General features: G+C 35.7%; 1 protein-coding gene across 1 annotated transcript in view; it reads right to left on the reverse strand.

The window, feature by feature from the left end:
* The window catches only part of syne2b (spectrin repeat containing, nuclear envelope 2b), a 110,687-nt gene that overhangs the window by 42,510 nt on the left and 48,523 nt on the right, over positions 1-19,654 (reverse strand). Inside the window, exons 66-81 of the mRNA XM_051126532.1 lie at positions 19,455-19,614; positions 16,358-16,513; positions 15,668-15,808; positions 14,138-14,320; positions 13,850-13,987; positions 13,484-13,669; positions 13,189-13,293; positions 12,938-13,090; positions 12,760-12,861; positions 12,538-12,684; positions 10,946-11,125; positions 10,224-10,295; positions 9,515-9,613; positions 7,402-7,830; positions 3,839-4,027; positions 167-331 (exon numbers count right to left, since the gene is read on the reverse strand). Of these exons, the coding sequence (XP_050982489.1) occupies positions 167-331; positions 3,839-4,027; positions 7,402-7,830; positions 9,515-9,613; positions 10,224-10,295; positions 10,946-11,125; positions 12,538-12,684; positions 12,760-12,861; positions 12,938-13,090; positions 13,189-13,293; positions 13,484-13,669; positions 13,850-13,987; positions 14,138-14,320; positions 15,668-15,808; positions 16,358-16,513; positions 19,455-19,614 (2,605 nt within the window). The remainder of the gene's footprint in view (positions 1-166; positions 332-3,838; positions 4,028-7,401; positions 7,831-9,514; positions 9,614-10,223; positions 10,296-10,945; positions 11,126-12,537; positions 12,685-12,759; positions 12,862-12,937; positions 13,091-13,188; positions 13,294-13,483; positions 13,670-13,849; positions 13,988-14,137; positions 14,321-15,667; positions 15,809-16,357; positions 16,514-19,454; positions 19,615-19,654) is intronic.

Raw genomic sequence — 19,654 nt, forward strand, 5'->3', positions numbered from 1 at the left:
AAATCAGCCGCAATTAGCATGCTAATGATCACTTTCTGTCATCACATGCAATCTGTTCATTAAGTTTCTCACAACACCTCAATTACACTGTCCCCAGCATAAAAAACAAGACATTTTTGGTTGGTAACAGACTAGATTCAGGATGTATTAGTGTATGCGTGTGTACCTGATCTTCGCCGTGTCTCTCTTGCAGCTGTAATTGGACCGTCACCAGTCTGTTCTTCAGCAGTTGGAGTTTGGTGTTGAGCGATTCAACCTCACGCTGCTCCTGTTCTTTCAATCCACACACAGGAAGACTGGAGACCCTCTGTTCAATCTCCACCAGAATTGTCTAGATGGATGCAAAAAACATGATTGCAAATCAACACACACTCAAACTAAATTCTAAATCACTCTAACACAACTCATAGTGACAACAAGTAGGTTCAAAAAGAAACACCTACTGAGGCTGCGGTTCAAAACAGAGAAATGCAATCAATCAAAAGTTATAAACACCATAAAGATCAGAGTCCACCTCTCTAGAATGAACTAGCAGGGCTGAGAGGCAGATGTTTAATGCCCCATTTGACTCATTTTACACAATGCTTGTTCTTAGGAAAACAAATATGAACAAAAATCTCATTAATAATCCAACAGACATACTTTAGATTGGGATTGATCAGTGTTTGTTTATCCCGCAGCACACTGAGTACATAATTTGTCATTTCCAGTGCAACTTGGTGATGACTCCTTGATTACCATAACTTAAAGGGACAGTTCATTCAAAAATTACAGTTATGTCATTATTTACTCACTCTTATTTGTCCAAAACCTGTATGAATGTATGTTAAGCAGATCATTATGGAAGCCTGTTTCAATCATGGAATAAAAAAATTAAGTAATTGTGACTTTTTATTTCACAATTCAGTCTTTTTTCTTGTAGTTCTTAGCTGATATCTTGCAAATCATACTTTTCACAAATCATCCCCACACAGTTCTGTATATACACTGCTGTTTAAAAGTCAGTGGGATCAGTAAGATTATTAATAAGTCTCTTATGCTCATCAAAGCTCCATTTATTTGATCAAAAATACAGAAAAAATATTATTGCAATTTAAAATAACAGTTTTCTATTTCAATATACGTTCAAGTATAATTTATTTCTGTGATGCAAAGCTGAGTTTTTATCAGCATTATTACTCCATTCTTCAGTGTCACATGAAATCATTCTAATATGCTGATTTATTATTAATGTTGGAAACACTTGTGCTGCTTAATATTTTTGGAACTTGTGATACTTTTTTTCAGATTTCTTTGATGAATAAAAAGTTTAAAAGAACAGCATTTATTAAAAATAGAAGTCTTTTTCTAACAATATGTCTTTACTATCACTTTTCATTAATTTAAAACATCCTTGCTGAATAAAAATATTATATTTGAAAGTAAATATGATTAATAATTTCTTTCAAACAAAGACCCCAAACTGACCCCACACTACCCTCAGTTGTGTATACTGTTACAAAAGATTTCTATTTTAAATAAATGCTATTCTTTTTATTTTATTTTTTTTATTTATCAAAGAATTCTGAAAAAGTATCATAGGTTCAAATAAATAAATAATAAATAAAATTAAGCAACACAGCTGTTTCCAACACTGATAATAAATCAGCACATTAGAATTAGAATCACATTAGAATCTATAAGATCATGTGACACTGAAGACTGGAATAATGATGCTAAAAATTCAGCTTTGCCTCACAGGAATAAATTACATTTTAAAGTATATTTAAATAGAAAACCACAATTTTAAATTGAAATAATATTTCACAATATTACTTTTTTTTTCTGTATTTTTAATCAAATAAATGCAGCCTTGATGAGCAGAAAAGACTTTAAAACATTCAAAACATTAAAAATCTTACTGATCTCTGACTTTTGTGTAGAAATGTACACAAATGAGCAAATTTATTTTTCCACAGGCTGATTTATTCCTGCATATGAGGGCTGTAGGTGTGTTTGAGTGGTAGTTATAACAGTTTACCAGGTCAATGTGCTGGAGCTCAGCTGAATCTCTGAATCTTTGATGAACGAGTCGGGTTACACACACTCACACACACACACACGCACACAGCCACACACAAAGGTAAGGGCACTGCATATCTGGTTCAACCACTTTAAAATGACGCCACATGTCTAAATATAAAGAGTAAATGGTCCACATCATATCCTGTTGCCCATTCCCTGTAAGATCCAAAGTAAATTTGCATGGCCAAAGTCTACCACGACTGTACTTTCAGTCTGGCGGAAGCTTGTTAACCTCGCTTACAGCAAACCACATCAGTAATATCAGCTCTAACTGCATTAATGAGACACGTGACCTCCTCCAAACAATGCAATAGAACTGAAAGTTCAATGCTAAGCCAAATGAATCAGAAGAGCAAAAATACCTGAATGCTTTTAAGCTTTAAGACACACTGAAAAGAACTAATTTCATTTAAACTCAAAACTTACAAGGAACGGCTAGAAAACATATTCAATGCCAGCTTTATTTCTAAATGAAAGTTAGCACACAATATCTAAAAATGCATCCGTAGACAGTTTCCTTAAGAAAAGAGAAGTTGTAATTCATGACGCATTGACACGCTCATGCATCTGAAATACAACGCTGTGTGGGTTTACAGACATGCTAACGCATGTTGTGTATAATGTTTTTGTGTATAAAAGAGAATAAAATAGGATGAAAGAGAGAAAGGAAGGAAAAAAGCAGGCATAGATATGTCTTCACTCCACCCAAAAAGTAAATAACAGACTCATATTATTTAGTTCATTGAGCCGTGGTGTACTGCCCACTGTACATTTGTATTTCCAATGCTTATAAGCACACAAATATAAGCATTTAAGTGTAGTGATTTAGCACTAGGATTTAACAGCATTGATTTAGCATTATAAGCAAAAGCAGTTATGCATAATCAAATAAAACAATAAAATAAAATAACTATTTTGTTTTTACAGTCATTGAAACCAATCTAATCTAATCTAATCTGCTCCCGATTGTGTTTCAGCCAATCAGTATTTTTGCACACCGCACATATTATTCTAAACAAATAATATGTTTTCAGTGTAACTGAAGTTATAATAGTTAAAATAAATTTGGACAGTCTGTCAATCATAAAATCATTATGTTTAAATGTATATCATGAGATCTGAACTTCTGACTTGTGACTACTGTCATCAGCAAACACTTTGATCTCTAAACAGTAAAAGAGTTCACAGTTGTAAAATACTGCAGAAAGAGACAGACAATAAAAGAGCAAGACATAGACAAAAAGAGAAAGACTTGATTATATAGGAAAGAACTGATTTCTACAGAAAGTGATGACGAACTCTTTTAAACTTTTAGTTAGTGACCTCTTACATACTGAAACGTTAGAAGAAGATAGCAAGATAGTGTCAGATTGGTCTGTAATATTCATGGCAGGTTTAATGGTAACTTTATTTTGAACAGAGCCAAATATATAACCAGTTTCAATGTATGACAGATCTCAGCTCTGAGCACTTCCTGCCCTGCTGAGTTAGCATCAGCAACAACAGTAGGCAGAGGGTATATGTGTGCATTTTGTCGTTTTTTAATGTCAATATAGTTTTTAGTTAATTTTCAGTTTTAGTCATTTTAGTACATGAATTTAAACAAAAGAAAAGTGCCTTGGCTGATTCTTTAGTATTTTATTTCAGTTAACTTTTTTCATTCAAATGGTTTCAATACATAAATAAAGTGCAGAGATAAATCAGATATTAAAACATTTCCTCGAACTTTGAAATGCAGGTGTGTATATGTGTGTGTTTGTGTGTGAGTGATCACCTGGCAGTTGAGAAGGTGTTGTTCAATGCAGTGCTGCATGGCTATGTCCTGTGCCTGCTGTCTTGACCCCTCCAGGCTGACCTGTGCTCTTTCCAGACACACCTCCAGCTGCTCGGCCCTCTCACGGCAGGCATGGAGCAGCCTGTCACCAGACAAGCATCCACCTGAGTCCCCGGCTTCACCTGTGGCCTGGGCAATCATACACAACAGCAGCTCAGAGCCAGATGTACATAAGAAGAGAAAAGAAAATCACAAGGCAGGGAAAGGATAATAGAAGAAGACAGGTAAAGGCAAAGACAGGTGTACTGAGAGAGAGAGACAGAGACAGAGAGAAAGAGTGAGAGAGAGAGCACACCTGCTCTGGCTGACTGCAGCAGAAACAGTGAGTACACAGCAGCACAAACTCACACACAAACAACACACACTGGGTGTGTCCTTTGACCCAGAGACAAACAAACTTTCACACTCTTACACAGTCTGCTTTCTTTCTCTCTTAGTTTCTGTCTCACACCGGTTTAACCCTTTGTTTCTCTGCCCTCTGGTGCAGTCTCTCTCTCAATAAACTGTCTCAGCTTTCATACCAGTCATTTGTCATGTAGCTTCTCTCTCTCTCTCTCTCTGTCTGTCCCTGGTTTACTCCACCCACCTGCGGCTACAACTATTTCCTGGAATGTCGTCACTTTCGAGGGCAGATGGTATGACTAGGAACACTCTCACACACACTTAAAGGAGGAACTATACTTTGCCTTGCGCTGACTCAAATAGCGTAGATTATTTATTATCCTTTATTTTATTCCATTACACTTTCTTTCTAGTTTTAGAGAAAACCCTGCTTTTGTTCCTCTCAGATGTCACAGAACTCACTGGTATTACTGCAATTCATAGATTTCAATTTTTCCTTTCATATATCAGAAATATAGCCACACAGATTAGACAGGATCTAATATAACAATTTAAGAATCAACCACCCTAACCTATGGTGGACCTTAAGTCTGAATATTGGGAATGTGTTCCCTTCAGTGTCATACTTTATCAAACTCTTGATCTTTTTTTGTACTATGAAACCATATTTTCAGAAATCCAAACTTCTTTCCCAGTCCACGGTGACTTTTTATTTAAACGAAAATGCAAAATGACTAATATTTTGACGTAAGACAGACATATTTCAACACTGGGCTGCCCATATTTACGTTTATTCTGTTTTCAAAAAGGGTAAGCTAATGAGGAAGTAGGATTTCTACTGGAAACACCAGAAGGACTAATGATAATGATGTTTAGTTTGAACTTCAGCTCATTTCATATGCAAAGAGGGCATTTACATAGATTTTTTAAAGGCACAGCAGCAAAAAACAGCCTGCTGTACTGTAAAGGTCAGGAGGTGAGAGTGTAATAAGAGAGATGATCATAAATGAACTAAACTCTTTAGAGTTTAACAGACAACTGTGTTGGGAAAAGTTACTTTTAAAAGTAATGCATTACAATACTGAGTTACTACATGAAAAATTAACTAACTGTGTTACTTATAGATTATGTTACTTTTGTGTTACTTTTTGTCAACTGAGCTGGGCTTGCTTATTTGTTTTTAATAACAAAAAGCCTAAAAGTTATATTTTTGGCATCTGTAAGGGCCCTTTCATTTATTTGAAAAAGTAACTCTTTACTAGTAAAAAGTAGCTGCTTTACTAGTTACTTAAAGTAATCTGATTACATAGCTCGGATTACTTGTAATGTGTTACCCCCTACACTGGCAACTGTAAGGGCCCTTTCATTTATTTAATTTATTTGAAAAAGTAACTCTGACATTTTGTTGTAAATTTGAAAGTAATGCACTACTTTACTTGTTGCTTGAAAAAAAGTAATCCGATTACATAACTCATGTTACTTGTAATGCGTTACTCCAACACTGGCAACTGTAAAGGGCTCTTTCATTTATTTAATGTATTTAATTTATTTATAAAAGTAACTAATATTTCATTGTAAATTTAAAAGTAATGCGTTACTTTACTAGTTACTTGAAAAAAGTAATCTGATTACATTAATCACATTACTTGTGATGCGCTACTCCAACACTGGCAACTGTAAGGGCCCTTTCATTTTTTTAAATTCATTTAAAAAAAAAAAACCCTGATATTTCATTGTAAATTTGAAAGTAATGCGTTACTTTACTAGTTACTTAAAAAGTAATCTGATTACATAACTCTAATTACTTGTAATGTGTTACCCCCAACACTGGAAACTGTAAGGGCCCTTTCCTTTATTTAATTTATTTGAAAAAGTAACTCTGATATTTCTTTATAAATTTAAAAGTAATGCGTTACTTTACTAGTTACTTGAAAAAAGTAATCTGATTACATTAATCACATTACTTGTGATGTGCTACTCCAACACTGGCAACTGTAAGGGCCCTTTCATTTTTTTTAATTAATTTAAAAAAAAAAAAAACCCTGATATTTCATTGTAAATTTGAAAGTAATGCGTTACTTTACTAGTTACTTAAAAAGTAATCTGATTACATAACTCATCTTACTTGTAATGCATTACTCCAACGCTGGCAACTGTAAGGGCTCTTTCATTTACTTCATTTATAAAAGTAACTTATTTTTCATTGTAAATTTAAAAGTAATGCATTACTTTATTAGTTACTTGAAAAAAGTAATCTGATTACATTAATCACATTACTTGTGATGCGTTACTCCAACTGTAAGGGCCCTTTCATTTATTTAATTCATTTGAAAAAGTAACTAATATTGCATCGTAAATTTAAAAGTAATACGTTACTTCACTAGTTAAGTAAAAAGTAATCTGATTACATGACTCAGATTACTTGTAATGCATTACCCCCAACACTGGCAACTGTAAGGGCCCTTTCCTTTATTTAATTTATTTGAAAAAGTAACTCTGATATTCGTTATAAATGTAAAAGTAATGCGTTTCTTTACTAGTTACTTGAAAAAAGTAATCTGATTACATAACATTAAAAGTAATACATTACTTTGCAAGTTACTTAAAAAAAAGTAATCTGATTACATAACTCACATTAATGGTAATGGGTTACTCCACGCTGGCAACTATCATTTGAAAAAGTAGCTGATATTTTACTGTAAATTTAAAAGTAATGCATTACTTTACTAGTCACTTAAAAAAGTAATCTGATTACATAATTCACGTTACTTGTAATGTGTTACTCCAACACTCACAGACAATAACAGTAATAAAACTCAATATTAATAATATTAATAATAGTGCATATCGAGCTGTTAATTATTAATAACCAATGATTAATGATTAATGAAGGATTATTTTTATGGAATCTCTTAGGTGCAAAGGTAAATTCCTGTTACTGAATTCAATCTTTGAAATCTCAGACTGCAAGAATAGCACTGCATAGGCTATTCTAGTGTAAGACAAAGAAGTATTTCTCCTTTTGGGTGAGCAAAGAGAAATGTGCAGATAAAATGCAACACACACTCAGATGTACTGCAGTTTGAAGTCAGTGGGTGAGTGAGTTGACGTGTAAAGTGTAAGTCAGTGGGGTGAGATTCACTATCAGCATCTGTGCTTACCAAAGATGCACTTGCAGCCACTGGCTCTGTCTTCTCCAGGCAAGGCTTGACTGTAAATGATGTGTGTGTGTCATGTGTGCTTCTGCTGTCTAACCTATGGTCTTCTGCATTTGATGAAATGTGTAAATGTTGCTCTGGTGGTTTGGCTGATGGTGTATTTGTGGAGCTCAGGCTCTGAGGCGCAAAGGGGCTTTTCTCTAAGCAAGCCTGTTGACTGAGTGTGGAATGTATTTCTGAAACTTCCACAATTTGTTCTAAGTAATTACTCAGCTCTTTCTCAGAGGTCATGACATTAGGTGAGTCTTGCATTACTGTGGGTGGGGATTGTGACTCTGAAAGTTTCTTTGTGTTGTCTATGAGTGTGATGTGTGTCAGTTTAAGTGTGTCATTGGTGTGTGGCGTCTGTTCCCCCCTCCATGCACCCTGGTCCTGACACAGACAGAGAAAGAGAGAGACGAGCAAGTGTGAATTTTTTTTGTTGGAATTTATTTGTTTTCAGACTTGAAAGGAGCATGACGGTGATCACACAGGAAGGTATCAGAAGGAGAGACCAGGAGAACATGCACAGGTGTGTATAAGAGTCAGTGCGTTTACATGGCACAAAAAGACAAAATACTAAACATAAATAACAAACCATATCCTGCTATTCTTCTAAAAAAGTCTTGCTTTTAGAGAATGTGTCATGTAAACAACAATCGTTCATGAGAAACAATAAATTAATCATAATACACATGCACTCAAACATAACTGTGCAGAGAGAGCAGCCATCGATTAGCTGATTTTTAATGTTCATGTTACATTTGTTTCACTCCACGAAACAAAATCTGTTTGACAGTCCTTTCAAAATAACAATCTTAGCTTGAAAAAACACTGCTATACAAAAAACAAAAAAAATACATGCCATATAAAAGATTTTAGGATCTTTTTGTTATCATAGTATTGTATTTAGTAGCTAAAAGTCAAGGAGAAGATACCATGCAATGGAAAAATACACTGATTTTCCTGCTTAACATATATCAAGAGATTTAACGCAATTACACTTAAATGTGGAAAACAGTTATAATAAAAAGGTCATGAAAAGTAGGTGGTAGTGAATAATGATATTTGTAAAAAAAATAATTTCATATCTGATGGAAACTGGTGGAAGTAATTGTGCAGCATATAAAAAAATAGTCTTTTTGAAGTTTTGGTGTGGTCATATTTATTGCTGCTCTGAGAAATTTTGTGAGTGAAATTTCTACTAAAATTGGTGCAGTGACGAATTTTGCTTGATGGACATTTAGTGGCAAAAACACATTTCCTTATTGTCAAAGTTCACCAAATCTGAACCCAACGTTATTTGGTAAACTGTGATAATTTGTAGGACCGACCAATAGCAAGCCTCTTGGTTTGGCAGTGACTTCTGTTTGGGTGGAGACTTGTAACATTGCATGCTGGCAGTGTCTATTCAGCCATTTTTCCATAACACTGTACTTCAATATTATAAATAGAGGAATAAAACATCCGTTTAGAAAGCAGTTATCTAGGGTTGGTTTGTTTGCTAGCTGGCAGAGTAGCTTTTCTGGCAAAATTCAGTTGAGCAACTGTAAGTGTGAAAGCATCTTTATATTGTAGTTGATTATAACGGGATCCAGCTTTATTGTGCAACACTGCACACATCCAGTTTAGACACGGTGTAACATGTAAACACTGATTTTATGAAAACAGACAAAAGTTCATAATGCTCTTTGGTATTAGAATGTTCTTTCTCTTGATCTACAAAATAACATAGACATTTGAAACTCCCCAGGAAGTCGCTTTAAGCCCTTTCACACATTGATTTGTTTGATTCATTAAAAAACTATTTAGCTTGATTTTACCCTTGTTTTGTTCTTCTGAACCCAAATCTGAAGAGATTCTTTCTTCAGAAGTCTTTATTTTTTACACATCTGCCATGTAAATGCACTGGGAAGAGAGTTCTAGTTCTAGAAACATCTAAATCTAGGGATTGTAGAGGTGGGAGTTAAGACATGGAGGTTCTGTAGGGAGAAAACTACAACTAGGAGACCAAACACCTCTGCTGGCCTCCGGAAGGGGCCGTGGAGATCTCTGTAACAGAGGAGGTATTGGTTACCATGTCTGCAGGGAGAGACTGGCTTTCCACTGTGGCATCCGCTTCAGATAAAGCTTCGGACACACCTGTTCCCGAGGCCACAGATGTATCTGCTTCTACCTGCAAACACAGGGAAAATAAGAGGTTACTCTTTACATTTTCTGATATGATATCTGACTACAATTCCAAAAGACCACAAAAAGTAAAAAAACACACACACAAACACACTTTAAGTATGTTACCATGGACCACAAAACCAGTCTTAAATAGCATGGGTATATTTGTAGCAATAGCCAAAAATACATTGTATGGGTCAAAATGATCAATTTTTCTTTTATGCCAAAAATCATTAGGGTATTATGTAAAGATCATGTTCCATGAAGATAATTTGTACATTTCCTACCGTAAATATATTAAAACTTTATTTTTGATTAGTAATATGCATTGCTAAAAACTTCATTTGGACAACTTTAAAGGCGATTTTCTCAGTATTTAGATTTTTTGCACCCTTAGATTCAATTTTTATTCAGCTTTCAGATAATGTATAAATCTCAGTTACAAAATAATGACCCGTATGACTGGTTTTGTGGTCCAGGGTCACATATATGATTTGGGTTTTTTTTCTTTCAGAGCTTGCAAGACAGCAATGATTTTGCACCTGAACATATTACACATACACATTAATGTGATCAATTTAAGATCAGCCATCACGGTAGAAGTCTAGTGTTACCTTTGAGTCTGATGATTCTGCTTGCTCCAAAATCTGTTCAGTCGACGAAACTACGTCTTCAGAAACAGCATCCTGCACAAAAAACATTCATTATTGCTTATCCAAATACAGATAATCTGAAGAATTTGCAAAAAAATAAAAAATTATAAAGCACATGTTGTGCATTATAGTGATTTGTCCATGGATAAGAGTTCTCTATATTGTGCCTATGAGAACCTCATAGCACAGATCAAAAAATTGTTGCATTTTTTTAATAATACAGATAAACTGTATTAACTGTAACTCAATCTCTGTTTAGACAGATATAAATTAGATTTGCATAATGTTTAAAATTATTCATCATGTGCCACATTTGCAAATGGCAATTACAGCACTTGGAATTCTAGAGTACAGGGAGTATCTGAAAAACAGTAAATGCAGACTCAGTGAAATAATGGAGTCATACTGCCCCCTAGAGGATGAGGAATAACATGCATATCATCAACTAATCAAACTGCACTGCTTAGAAAAGTAAAATCAATGTAATCTTTACATTAAACTAAAGGTTAAAAAACAAAAGTGAGATATGATAAAGAAGAATCTGGAAGTGAAAAAAACAAGCACTGGGTGAAGATGAGGAGGGTGATGATGAATGTAGAACAGAACAGAACAGGATGAAAGAACATGACTGAAGAAACATCAGGAGTTGTCCAGGGCTGAAGTCTCTGATCTCTCTGCATTACCTCCATAGTCACGCTGGCGGAAGCCTCAAAATTCAGAGAGGTGGGTGACCTTCCTCTTGCCTCCTCATCCTCATTTTTAATGCAGTCTTCATAATCTTCATTGTCTTCATCAGAAGCGTTTTCATCTTCCTCCTCACCTTCTGATTCCTCATAGAGCTCCTCCTCTTTCTTGGACTCCTGCTATCCCATCACATCAGAGACACACACATGCACAGCAGCCAGCACAAACACAGCCGTGCAACCACAGAGACACACACAGCATCAACTGGAGTGCAGGAGAAGAAATAGACAGACAGCAGACATGTGCTGCACTTGATGTTATTAACCTCACAACTATGCTGTTAAAAAGGGGCTAACAGTTGTACAGAGTGAAATAACAGAGCTGACTACCCAGGATTCCTAAGAGTAAAGTATGAGCAGGGTAACATGGAAAAACTAATCCAGGAATTATGCTAACCCCCTTGTTAAAACTTTTTCTAGGTTAATAACATCAAGTGTGTAAAGCCAGCTTTAAACTTCAGCTCTTGGATATGGCTGAATCAGAAATTCTAAAGATCTGTATTTTAGTACTTGTTTGAAAATATGAACCATTATGGAGACAAATTTTCCCTTGTGAAATAATAAGTACACTAAAATATTGTGTATTTGATTGTGCTAAAGTGGAATTATTGAAAGTGTACTTCAGGTACACTTTAAAAATATTGCATTTAAAGACTGATATTATACAAAAATCATACAATCCTTATCAAAAGTGACATTAAAACACATTTTAGGCTTAATATTAAAAAAACCTGCATTGTGCACAGGTAGTACTCAAAGTTTAATTATAAGTTTTATATCAGTGTGTCTTGAGCTATATGTCAGTAAATATGTTAACAGATTTTTTTTTTGTTTTTACTAGGTTTGTCCGCTCTGAAAGTATACATAAGCTACATTTTATCTGAATTATAATCAGTCACACTACTGTTCAAAGGGTTGGAATTGACAAAATGTGACAATAGCGACAATATAAAAATTTACAAAAACAAATCCTGTTGTTTTAAACAAATTCTGTTCTGTTTTTTATTTTATTTTATAAGTGTCATGTTTCCAAAAATATTAAGCAGCACAACCATTTTCAATATTAATAATAGGAAATGTTTCTTGAGCACCAAATCAGCATGAAGATCATTACTTTTTATTAATTCATGTTTAAATACATTAAAACAAGGTTATTATAATTAAAATAATATTTCATAATATTACTGTTTTACTGTATTTTATAGAGAAAGTAGATTATTGTACATTGTAACTTTTTTTACTTAAAAAAAAACAAAAACTACAAAAAATAACACTGGAAATAACTACAAGAAAATTATTATTTTCAGTATTAGAGTTTCTTACCACGTGTAAAAGATGCTTAAATATAAGCATTATAAAATGATTACGTCCAGTCTATTTTTGTTGTTTTATTTTGTATCTATATATTTTGTTTTGAAGTAACTGCTTTATGAAAGCAATAGTGAACTATGCATGCTTTGGCCAACAAAGCCCTTTAGCCATGACTTTATGCTGTACCTTATGTATACACACCTTTTTCAAAATTCTCATACCTGTTCTTCTGTGAGGGTGTTGCTGCTTCTATCAGAGATCCAGGTGAGTCTCTGCTCTGGTGTGGATTGCGCCACCGTCATCAGTGTTGCTCCTGACTTTTTCAAGGCGTCCTCCTCTACGTGCACAATCTGAATATGACCACTCTCCTGCACACATATATTACAATCAATATATAATCACTGCCTGTGGATCATTCAATTCTAACATAATTTTTTGCTAACCTGTGTCTCTTCCTCAGTGATTGTAGGTGGGACACTGAGGAGTGGGGAAGTAAGGGGCGTGACAGATGTCTCCTGTACCTCTATCGAGTATTCTTGTGCCAGCTGAGAGGAGACAAATATAATGAGCATTGCGTGAACCGTGTTTGCATGCTTGTGTGTGCATACAGTATATGCATACCTGCTCAAGTTCCAGCAGTTGTTGCTGTAGTAGTTCTGCTTTCTTGAACACCAGAAGTGTGTTTTCAGCTTCGTCAGGAAGACAAAGACCATCTTTACAGTTCTGAATTTCAGCAACTGTTCTTTTCATTAAGTCAATCCTGTCTTCTGTTGCCTGCAAACACATATTAAACCCATAGCAATCAGGTGCTTGATAGTAACTGCATTTTGGTCTTGTTCAAATGTTTAAATACAAGGCAATATTCTTTTAACCTTCAGACAATCCTGACTGATGTCTTCTTTAGTAGTCAGAGTAGATTTGATTTTGACCACATCTTTCTCCATGACCTTCACCTCTGACTCAATAGCATCCACTTCCTTAAAAACGCACATACAAACAGATTAAATTCACAGTTATACTGTAGATAATACAGCGCTGCATTTTTATACACCGAACTATAGTTTCAGTCAAAATGATCAGTAAACGTGAGTTAAATCTGACAATTAATTATTATAAGCTTTATATAAACGCATCCACATTTATCTTATTAAACGCCAGTGTGCTCACTGCTGCTGCATGTTCCAGCTGTGAAAGGGGTCCCAGCAGGTTGTGCTGCATGTCTGCCACACGTCGATCGGCATTTGAGAGCTGTTCCTCTAATGGACTGACATCAAACACACTTCCCATCTCTGTCAGCACACTTCCGAAACCCTGCAGAGTCCGTCTCATTTGAGCAGAATCATCCAGAACCATCTAAAACACACACACATATACATGTAGATTTTTATTAGGCATGAAAATGATAAAGCACTTTTAGTCTAACACACATGAAGATCTGGGCCAGTAACTGAATACCAAGTTCACACCCTACAGTGGGATGGTGCAGGTTTCTTCAGCAGTCAGCTATGATAATGATGTTTATGAGAATTGTACCTGAAGTGCATTCACATGACTGTCCAGGCATCTGGCAGTGGTGTATGTGCAGGGTGTCGTAAGCCAAGACTGAGCCTCTGCGATCCAGCTCTGTGACCCCTTCACCATCTCCTTATGCTCCTGCAGCCACCCACGGACCTACACAGAGACAAGAGTTTAGATAACACACAGTTGAAGGCTTAATTCTTATTAATAACCTTTCATTCGACTTTGCTCAGTTTTAGGTGAACTATTCTTTTAATTTTTATTCGAGTGCAACAAAGTATCGTGGGAGTCTGAGCAAGTGACCTTGCTGAGGAAGGTGGTCCTCTGTTCGGCCTGTTTGGTGAGGCGTGTGTGGGTCTGCTGAGTGTTGGCCAGGTTGTCTAATAGCAGGCGGGTCTCGTCTGGATGCATTTCACTCACATCCTGTAGCTCCACCTCGACTGCTGCCATTTGAGTGTGTAAACCGTCCAACTCATCCCACACTCGCTGCGAAGAAACAAGTAAAACACAATAAATCTTGCATAGCTTTTCAAATCTGTGTCTAGACTTCAGTAGTTTAAAAACTAATTCAAAACAGTATCACAGAACTTGCACCTACAGGCTGTAAGCAAAAAAAAAAAAACATTTTGAGCTTTCAGACTGACAATATTTCTGCTACAGTACATAACAGAACTGCGACTCTATATATTAAAAAATAAAGTGATTTATGGATTACCATACTGAGTATTTGGTAACACTTTTGTATAGGGACCAATTCCCACTATTAACTAGTTGCTTATTAGCATGCCTGTTATTAACATATTGGCTGTTTATAGTACTTATAAAGCACATATTCTGCATGGCCATATTCTACATTCCTAATCCTACCCAATATCCAAACCTAACAACTACCTTACTAACATCCAGTCTTTTCATTTTTTTACATTTTCATAAAATTAAACCAGGCAAAAAAACAAGACTTTGGAGCCTGTCTGTAAAATGACATCATATTTCGGTAGCCCCTCCTACCATAATTGACTGACAGGTGCGTATTTAAATAAAGTTGCACATGGATCCCAATCACGCTGACTCCTCGTTACAGTATTACTATATCAGTCATTTTGTCTGCATGCAATCGGCTGTGTGGAAAGCAGTGTCCTGTCAGAAACACCCTTCCTCTGTTTCATGATCATATATAAACACCTCAATCGGAATAAAAAAAGAGGAGTTTCTTGTTAGTTAATAGTAGTTACTAGAATGTTAATAGTGCATTAGTCATTTGTTCCTGTGTAGTTATTCATTAATGACGGATCTGTATTCTAAAGTGTTACCGAAATGTGTATTTGTTCCATTTAAGTACAGTAAAATGGAACGCTCTCTCATGTTGCTTCTCCTCTCTGTTTATTGCATATGCAAAACAGAGACGTCTAGGCTCTGCCCCCTTCTGGAGTTGGGCGGGAAGTTCTGTGCTTATTTTCATGTAAGGGAACGCACCCCTAAAACAGCACTTTTTAGACCTGCCCCAAATATGACAGTTTTTAACACGTTATAATAAACTATCTGTATTGTATTTGGATTTGAAACTTCACAGGAACATCGAGGAGAGCCATAAGATTAATATTACATCTTGTAAAGAGGGGCATTATAGGTGCCCTTTAACTTAATTTATCTGTACAGTATTTCATCATAAACTGCAAAAAGATTTGAGCATCTTCATAAATGCTGATGATCTCAGCATGCAACACACAAAAACAGGCCCTGCACCGACTTGCAGCGTTACGTCTCCTATGCTGTAACCTGTTATACTGGCACAATTATGAATATACTGTACTTTTATAAAACTTTTATAATGACCTTCTGTGTGCTCTCAGCTTCAGTGAAGTTCAGGCTCTTCTGGTCTAACCAGCTTTGAACTGATCCCAGACCTGCTTTAATCTCTGAGATTTTAGCACCCAGCCTGTGAAGTGGGCCACTTTTCTCCACAGCTGTCTTCACCTGTGAGTGAGCAAGTGAAATGGACATAAAAACAGACAAATCGCAATGAAAATTAATAGAATTATCACTTTTAACAAGCATAAAACACACGGACATGTTGAGTGTCTATGAGACAAAACTCTAGTAACAAGAACTGTAAGAGCTCCAGACCTTAATTAACAAACCCACAGGGCTTACCTAACTACTGACATGTGTGTGTGTGTTTGAGTGTGTATATGGATGATGCAACACCTCTTACACCTGTGAATGAGTGTGTGTGTTGAGTATGTGTCTTTGATGCAGGGATCTACCTGTTCTAGAGTGAGATGTTCTCCTCTCCTAACTCATTAAAGATGAGATGAAACAGCAGTGAGTGTGATGTTTACAAGGTGTGTGTGTGTGCGAAGCAATTTTATATTCTGGTGCGCTTGCCAGCGCTCACAAACATTTGCCAGATGTCAGTATTGAATTAAAAAAAAACTTTAAGGCAACTCAAAAAGGTATATGGTGATGAATGTAAAATCTGGGTGCTGAAACAGCACTGGGAATCATTTAAAGAATGCATCAAACCTGTTCCTCCACTTCCTGTAATGACTGTGAGACTTCCTGTAACAGTCCCTCTATCTCTTCTGGAATTGATGTGTTTTTGTCAGAGTACATCATCTTCAGGCTTTCTGAAATACGCTGCAGAATGGCCTTCTGGGTACACAGCTGTGAGTGAACCTCCTGTTTAGCAAAAAGCGACATTACTCATCAATTAGGCTATAGTAATAATGAGTACATCTATGTACTGCACAATAACTTTTTTCCATTTTATCCATTTAATTTCAAAAGTACATCTTGGTACAAGAGTTTTTTTCTGAATCGAAGCACCATAAACAAGATCAGCAAAGGTAACTAAATTTGTCTGTTTCCCCAAATTATACAAGCAGTCATTGAGAGCAGACGCAAAGTGAGTATAGAGAAACAGACAAATCATCCGAAATTAGAAGTTTTTCCTGTGGTCAAAATAAAATCATATTTCATTGTGTCCCTAGCAAAAAAAAAAAGGTTTTTCTAACTACCTGAACTAACCTTGTCAAATCCTAAAATGTTACATTTTCTGAAAATTCTTGAATATTGAAAAGTCTTTTTTGACCTTTTGCTCAACCTTGTGACAACAAAATCACTTTTTTAAAGTACTAATGTTTTAATTTTAAAATTGCTTAATTTCTTTTTAAGTAATGATACAAAATAATATATATATATATATATATATATATATATACATATATATAAAAAGACTAAGTTATCAGGACAATTGTACGTAGACATGTCTACTTGTAAAACAAGACTATCAAAAAGAATAATAAGGAAATTGTAAACATGATTATCAGTTGTATTCAAATACTTGTAAATTATTATATCCAGGCATAAAAACAACAACTATAATTTTCCAGGCTCTTCCATTTTGTACACTATGACAAATATCAGATATTTTACCATGTGTTTACAAGTTTTACTTTAGTAAAATTCAGATTTCACTGTATATAAAATATCAAAAAAGGTATAATAAAGAAAATACTTACAATTATGGGAACACCAGAGAGCAGATAGAAACGATGCACAATGTGATATTCGATTTATGTGATATTCAATGCATATCGGTCTTTCATAAAGCAGCACAGGTTTGCTGGTTGACCCAGTCACTGATGATGCTCTTAGTCCCTCAAGCGTTAAGGTAACAGAACCAGAACAATCCACTCAAAAAGCTCTTTCTATCTCTCTCAACCCCTTTCACCTCTCCAGTTAGTGAGATAAAGCTTCTACCCCCTATTTATATTATAATGAGCCATTTAAGACGGGAAGAAAAGCTGCATAAACAAGATCCCAAAATTACCAAAAACCCAGAGGGATTCAGAGTCAGAAAGGACCATGCATTAGAGGGAGAAAGATTATCCATTCAGATTACTCCATTTGGTGGCTTATTTAACAGGTATGACTTCTGCATTTCTTCATAATATTTTATGCTCATTCCTACCCATTCTGCTTTATTCAAGACACTTTCAAGAAAAGTGAATTGACTGTGTATGAGAGAGAGATAGAGGGTGCATTAGCTGACATCATTACTGATGTTGGGTTCAGACCAGGATCCACTTACAGGTGTGTGTGTTTGGAGGGTACTGATTCACAAGTGTTTGCTTGTGAGAGTGAAAGAGAAAACGAGAGAAAGAGTGTGTGTGTATCTGAAACAGTGAAAAGAAATTGTGTGGGAATGTTGGACATGACTCAGCTATTTAACCAGAATGCTAACACAGAGCCTTCTCATCTCTGCGTGTGTGTGTGTGGTAAAGAGATAATGAGAGAGAAAAACTACAGCAGTGTGTGTGTATTTGAGAAAGAATAACTTTTAAAAAGTCTTTGAATCTTTAAGAGTGTGTGTGTTTGAGCTGATTGGATAGAACAGCCTATTCAGCACAACACACAGTCACTCTCTCCCTCACACAGTGTTCTAACTAGACATAAAGCGCAAGCAAATAAAAGCTTGTCTTAACCAGCGACAGCCATGTTTAAGCTACAAACAAAAGGATATTTTGTTGATTGCTTGGTTTCCATTTATACAAACTGCTTGTCATTCGGAAGAGCCTAGCTGGGACAACCAATACTGAACAATAAAACATCATATAATTTCAGTATGCATCTGCACCTTTGTGTGCTTTGCTCTTCTAGGGCCAGATTTACTAAACAGGGCAAATTAGTGTTAGAGCGCAATTCCATTGGAGGGGAAAATTTGTATTGGATTTACTGACAATGCGCATATAAAAAAACAGAGATGCAGACAGATTCCAATTTCCATAATGACCAGCGCAATCTACCAAGAGCAGCGCAAATTACCGCTTGCTTTAAGACATGCTTTTTTTGGGTGTTAAATAATGGTGCAAACACCAGTAATTTGATGTTTAAAATATTGCATGCTTGTTTACATGATGCATCAGTTGCTTCAGTTTTGTTAAGTTTTGAGCTTTCTTTAAGGATTTATAGGCACTTAGGTACACTATATAAAGACCATATTATTGAATGTCCTTGTTATAGCTGTCCAAATGCAAATGTAAAACATTTTTAATAATTATGGACCTAGAGAGTCTAGTAAATTGTACTGCACTGATTTAGATATAGATTTTGAGTCAAAAATCTAGGACTAGTTCACAAAAGAAACTACTACAAATGCATATTCAATAAGGTCAGGCGCAAAAATAACTGTGTCCACGCCTTTCAGGTGCTAATTCTATGCTGCGCATCTTTAGTAAATCCTGACAGTACTATTTTAACACCAGAAGACAGTTTGCGTTAAAATAGTAAATCTGGACCATAGTATGTCATGAGATCTGTTAAGTCTTGGGCATATTGAATATGTCAGTCTATTTTTTTGAAAACCTATCTACACTACAAAAATACCCAAACATTTACCTAGTACAAGAACAATTAAGATTGACACAGGAACTGTTGCTGCTATACCGCACTTAAAAAAGCGACACAGTTTTGAAAGCAGATGATTTGTCATGCCTACTGACAAAATGTAGCCAGGTTAGTTGTGTCAACAAGTTACTCCCAACATGAAAAGGTGGAGAAATTATTCATGGGTGAGAGGTATTATTCATACAGTTCATCATGCAGACCAGTGACTAACCTGTAGTTGTTTCTTGCTGGGCTCATGCTCCAGTACAGCGAGGAGAGAGACAGCAGATTCCAGCCATTCTCTGACTCCCTCCAGCTGCTCCTGCACTCGTTCCCTCTCCTCCACCTCTGTTCTTACTGCTCTCAGACCCTGAGAGCTCCGTTCCTTTAGACTGCAGGACACGCAAGTTAAAAGACATGTTAAACTCTCAA

Source organism: Labeo rohita, chromosome 13, assembly GCF_022985175.1.
Source record: "Labeo rohita strain BAU-BD-2019 chromosome 13, IGBB_LRoh.1.0, whole genome shotgun sequence".
Classification (NCBI taxonomy): domain Eukaryota; kingdom Metazoa; phylum Chordata; class Actinopteri; order Cypriniformes; family Cyprinidae; genus Labeo; species Labeo rohita.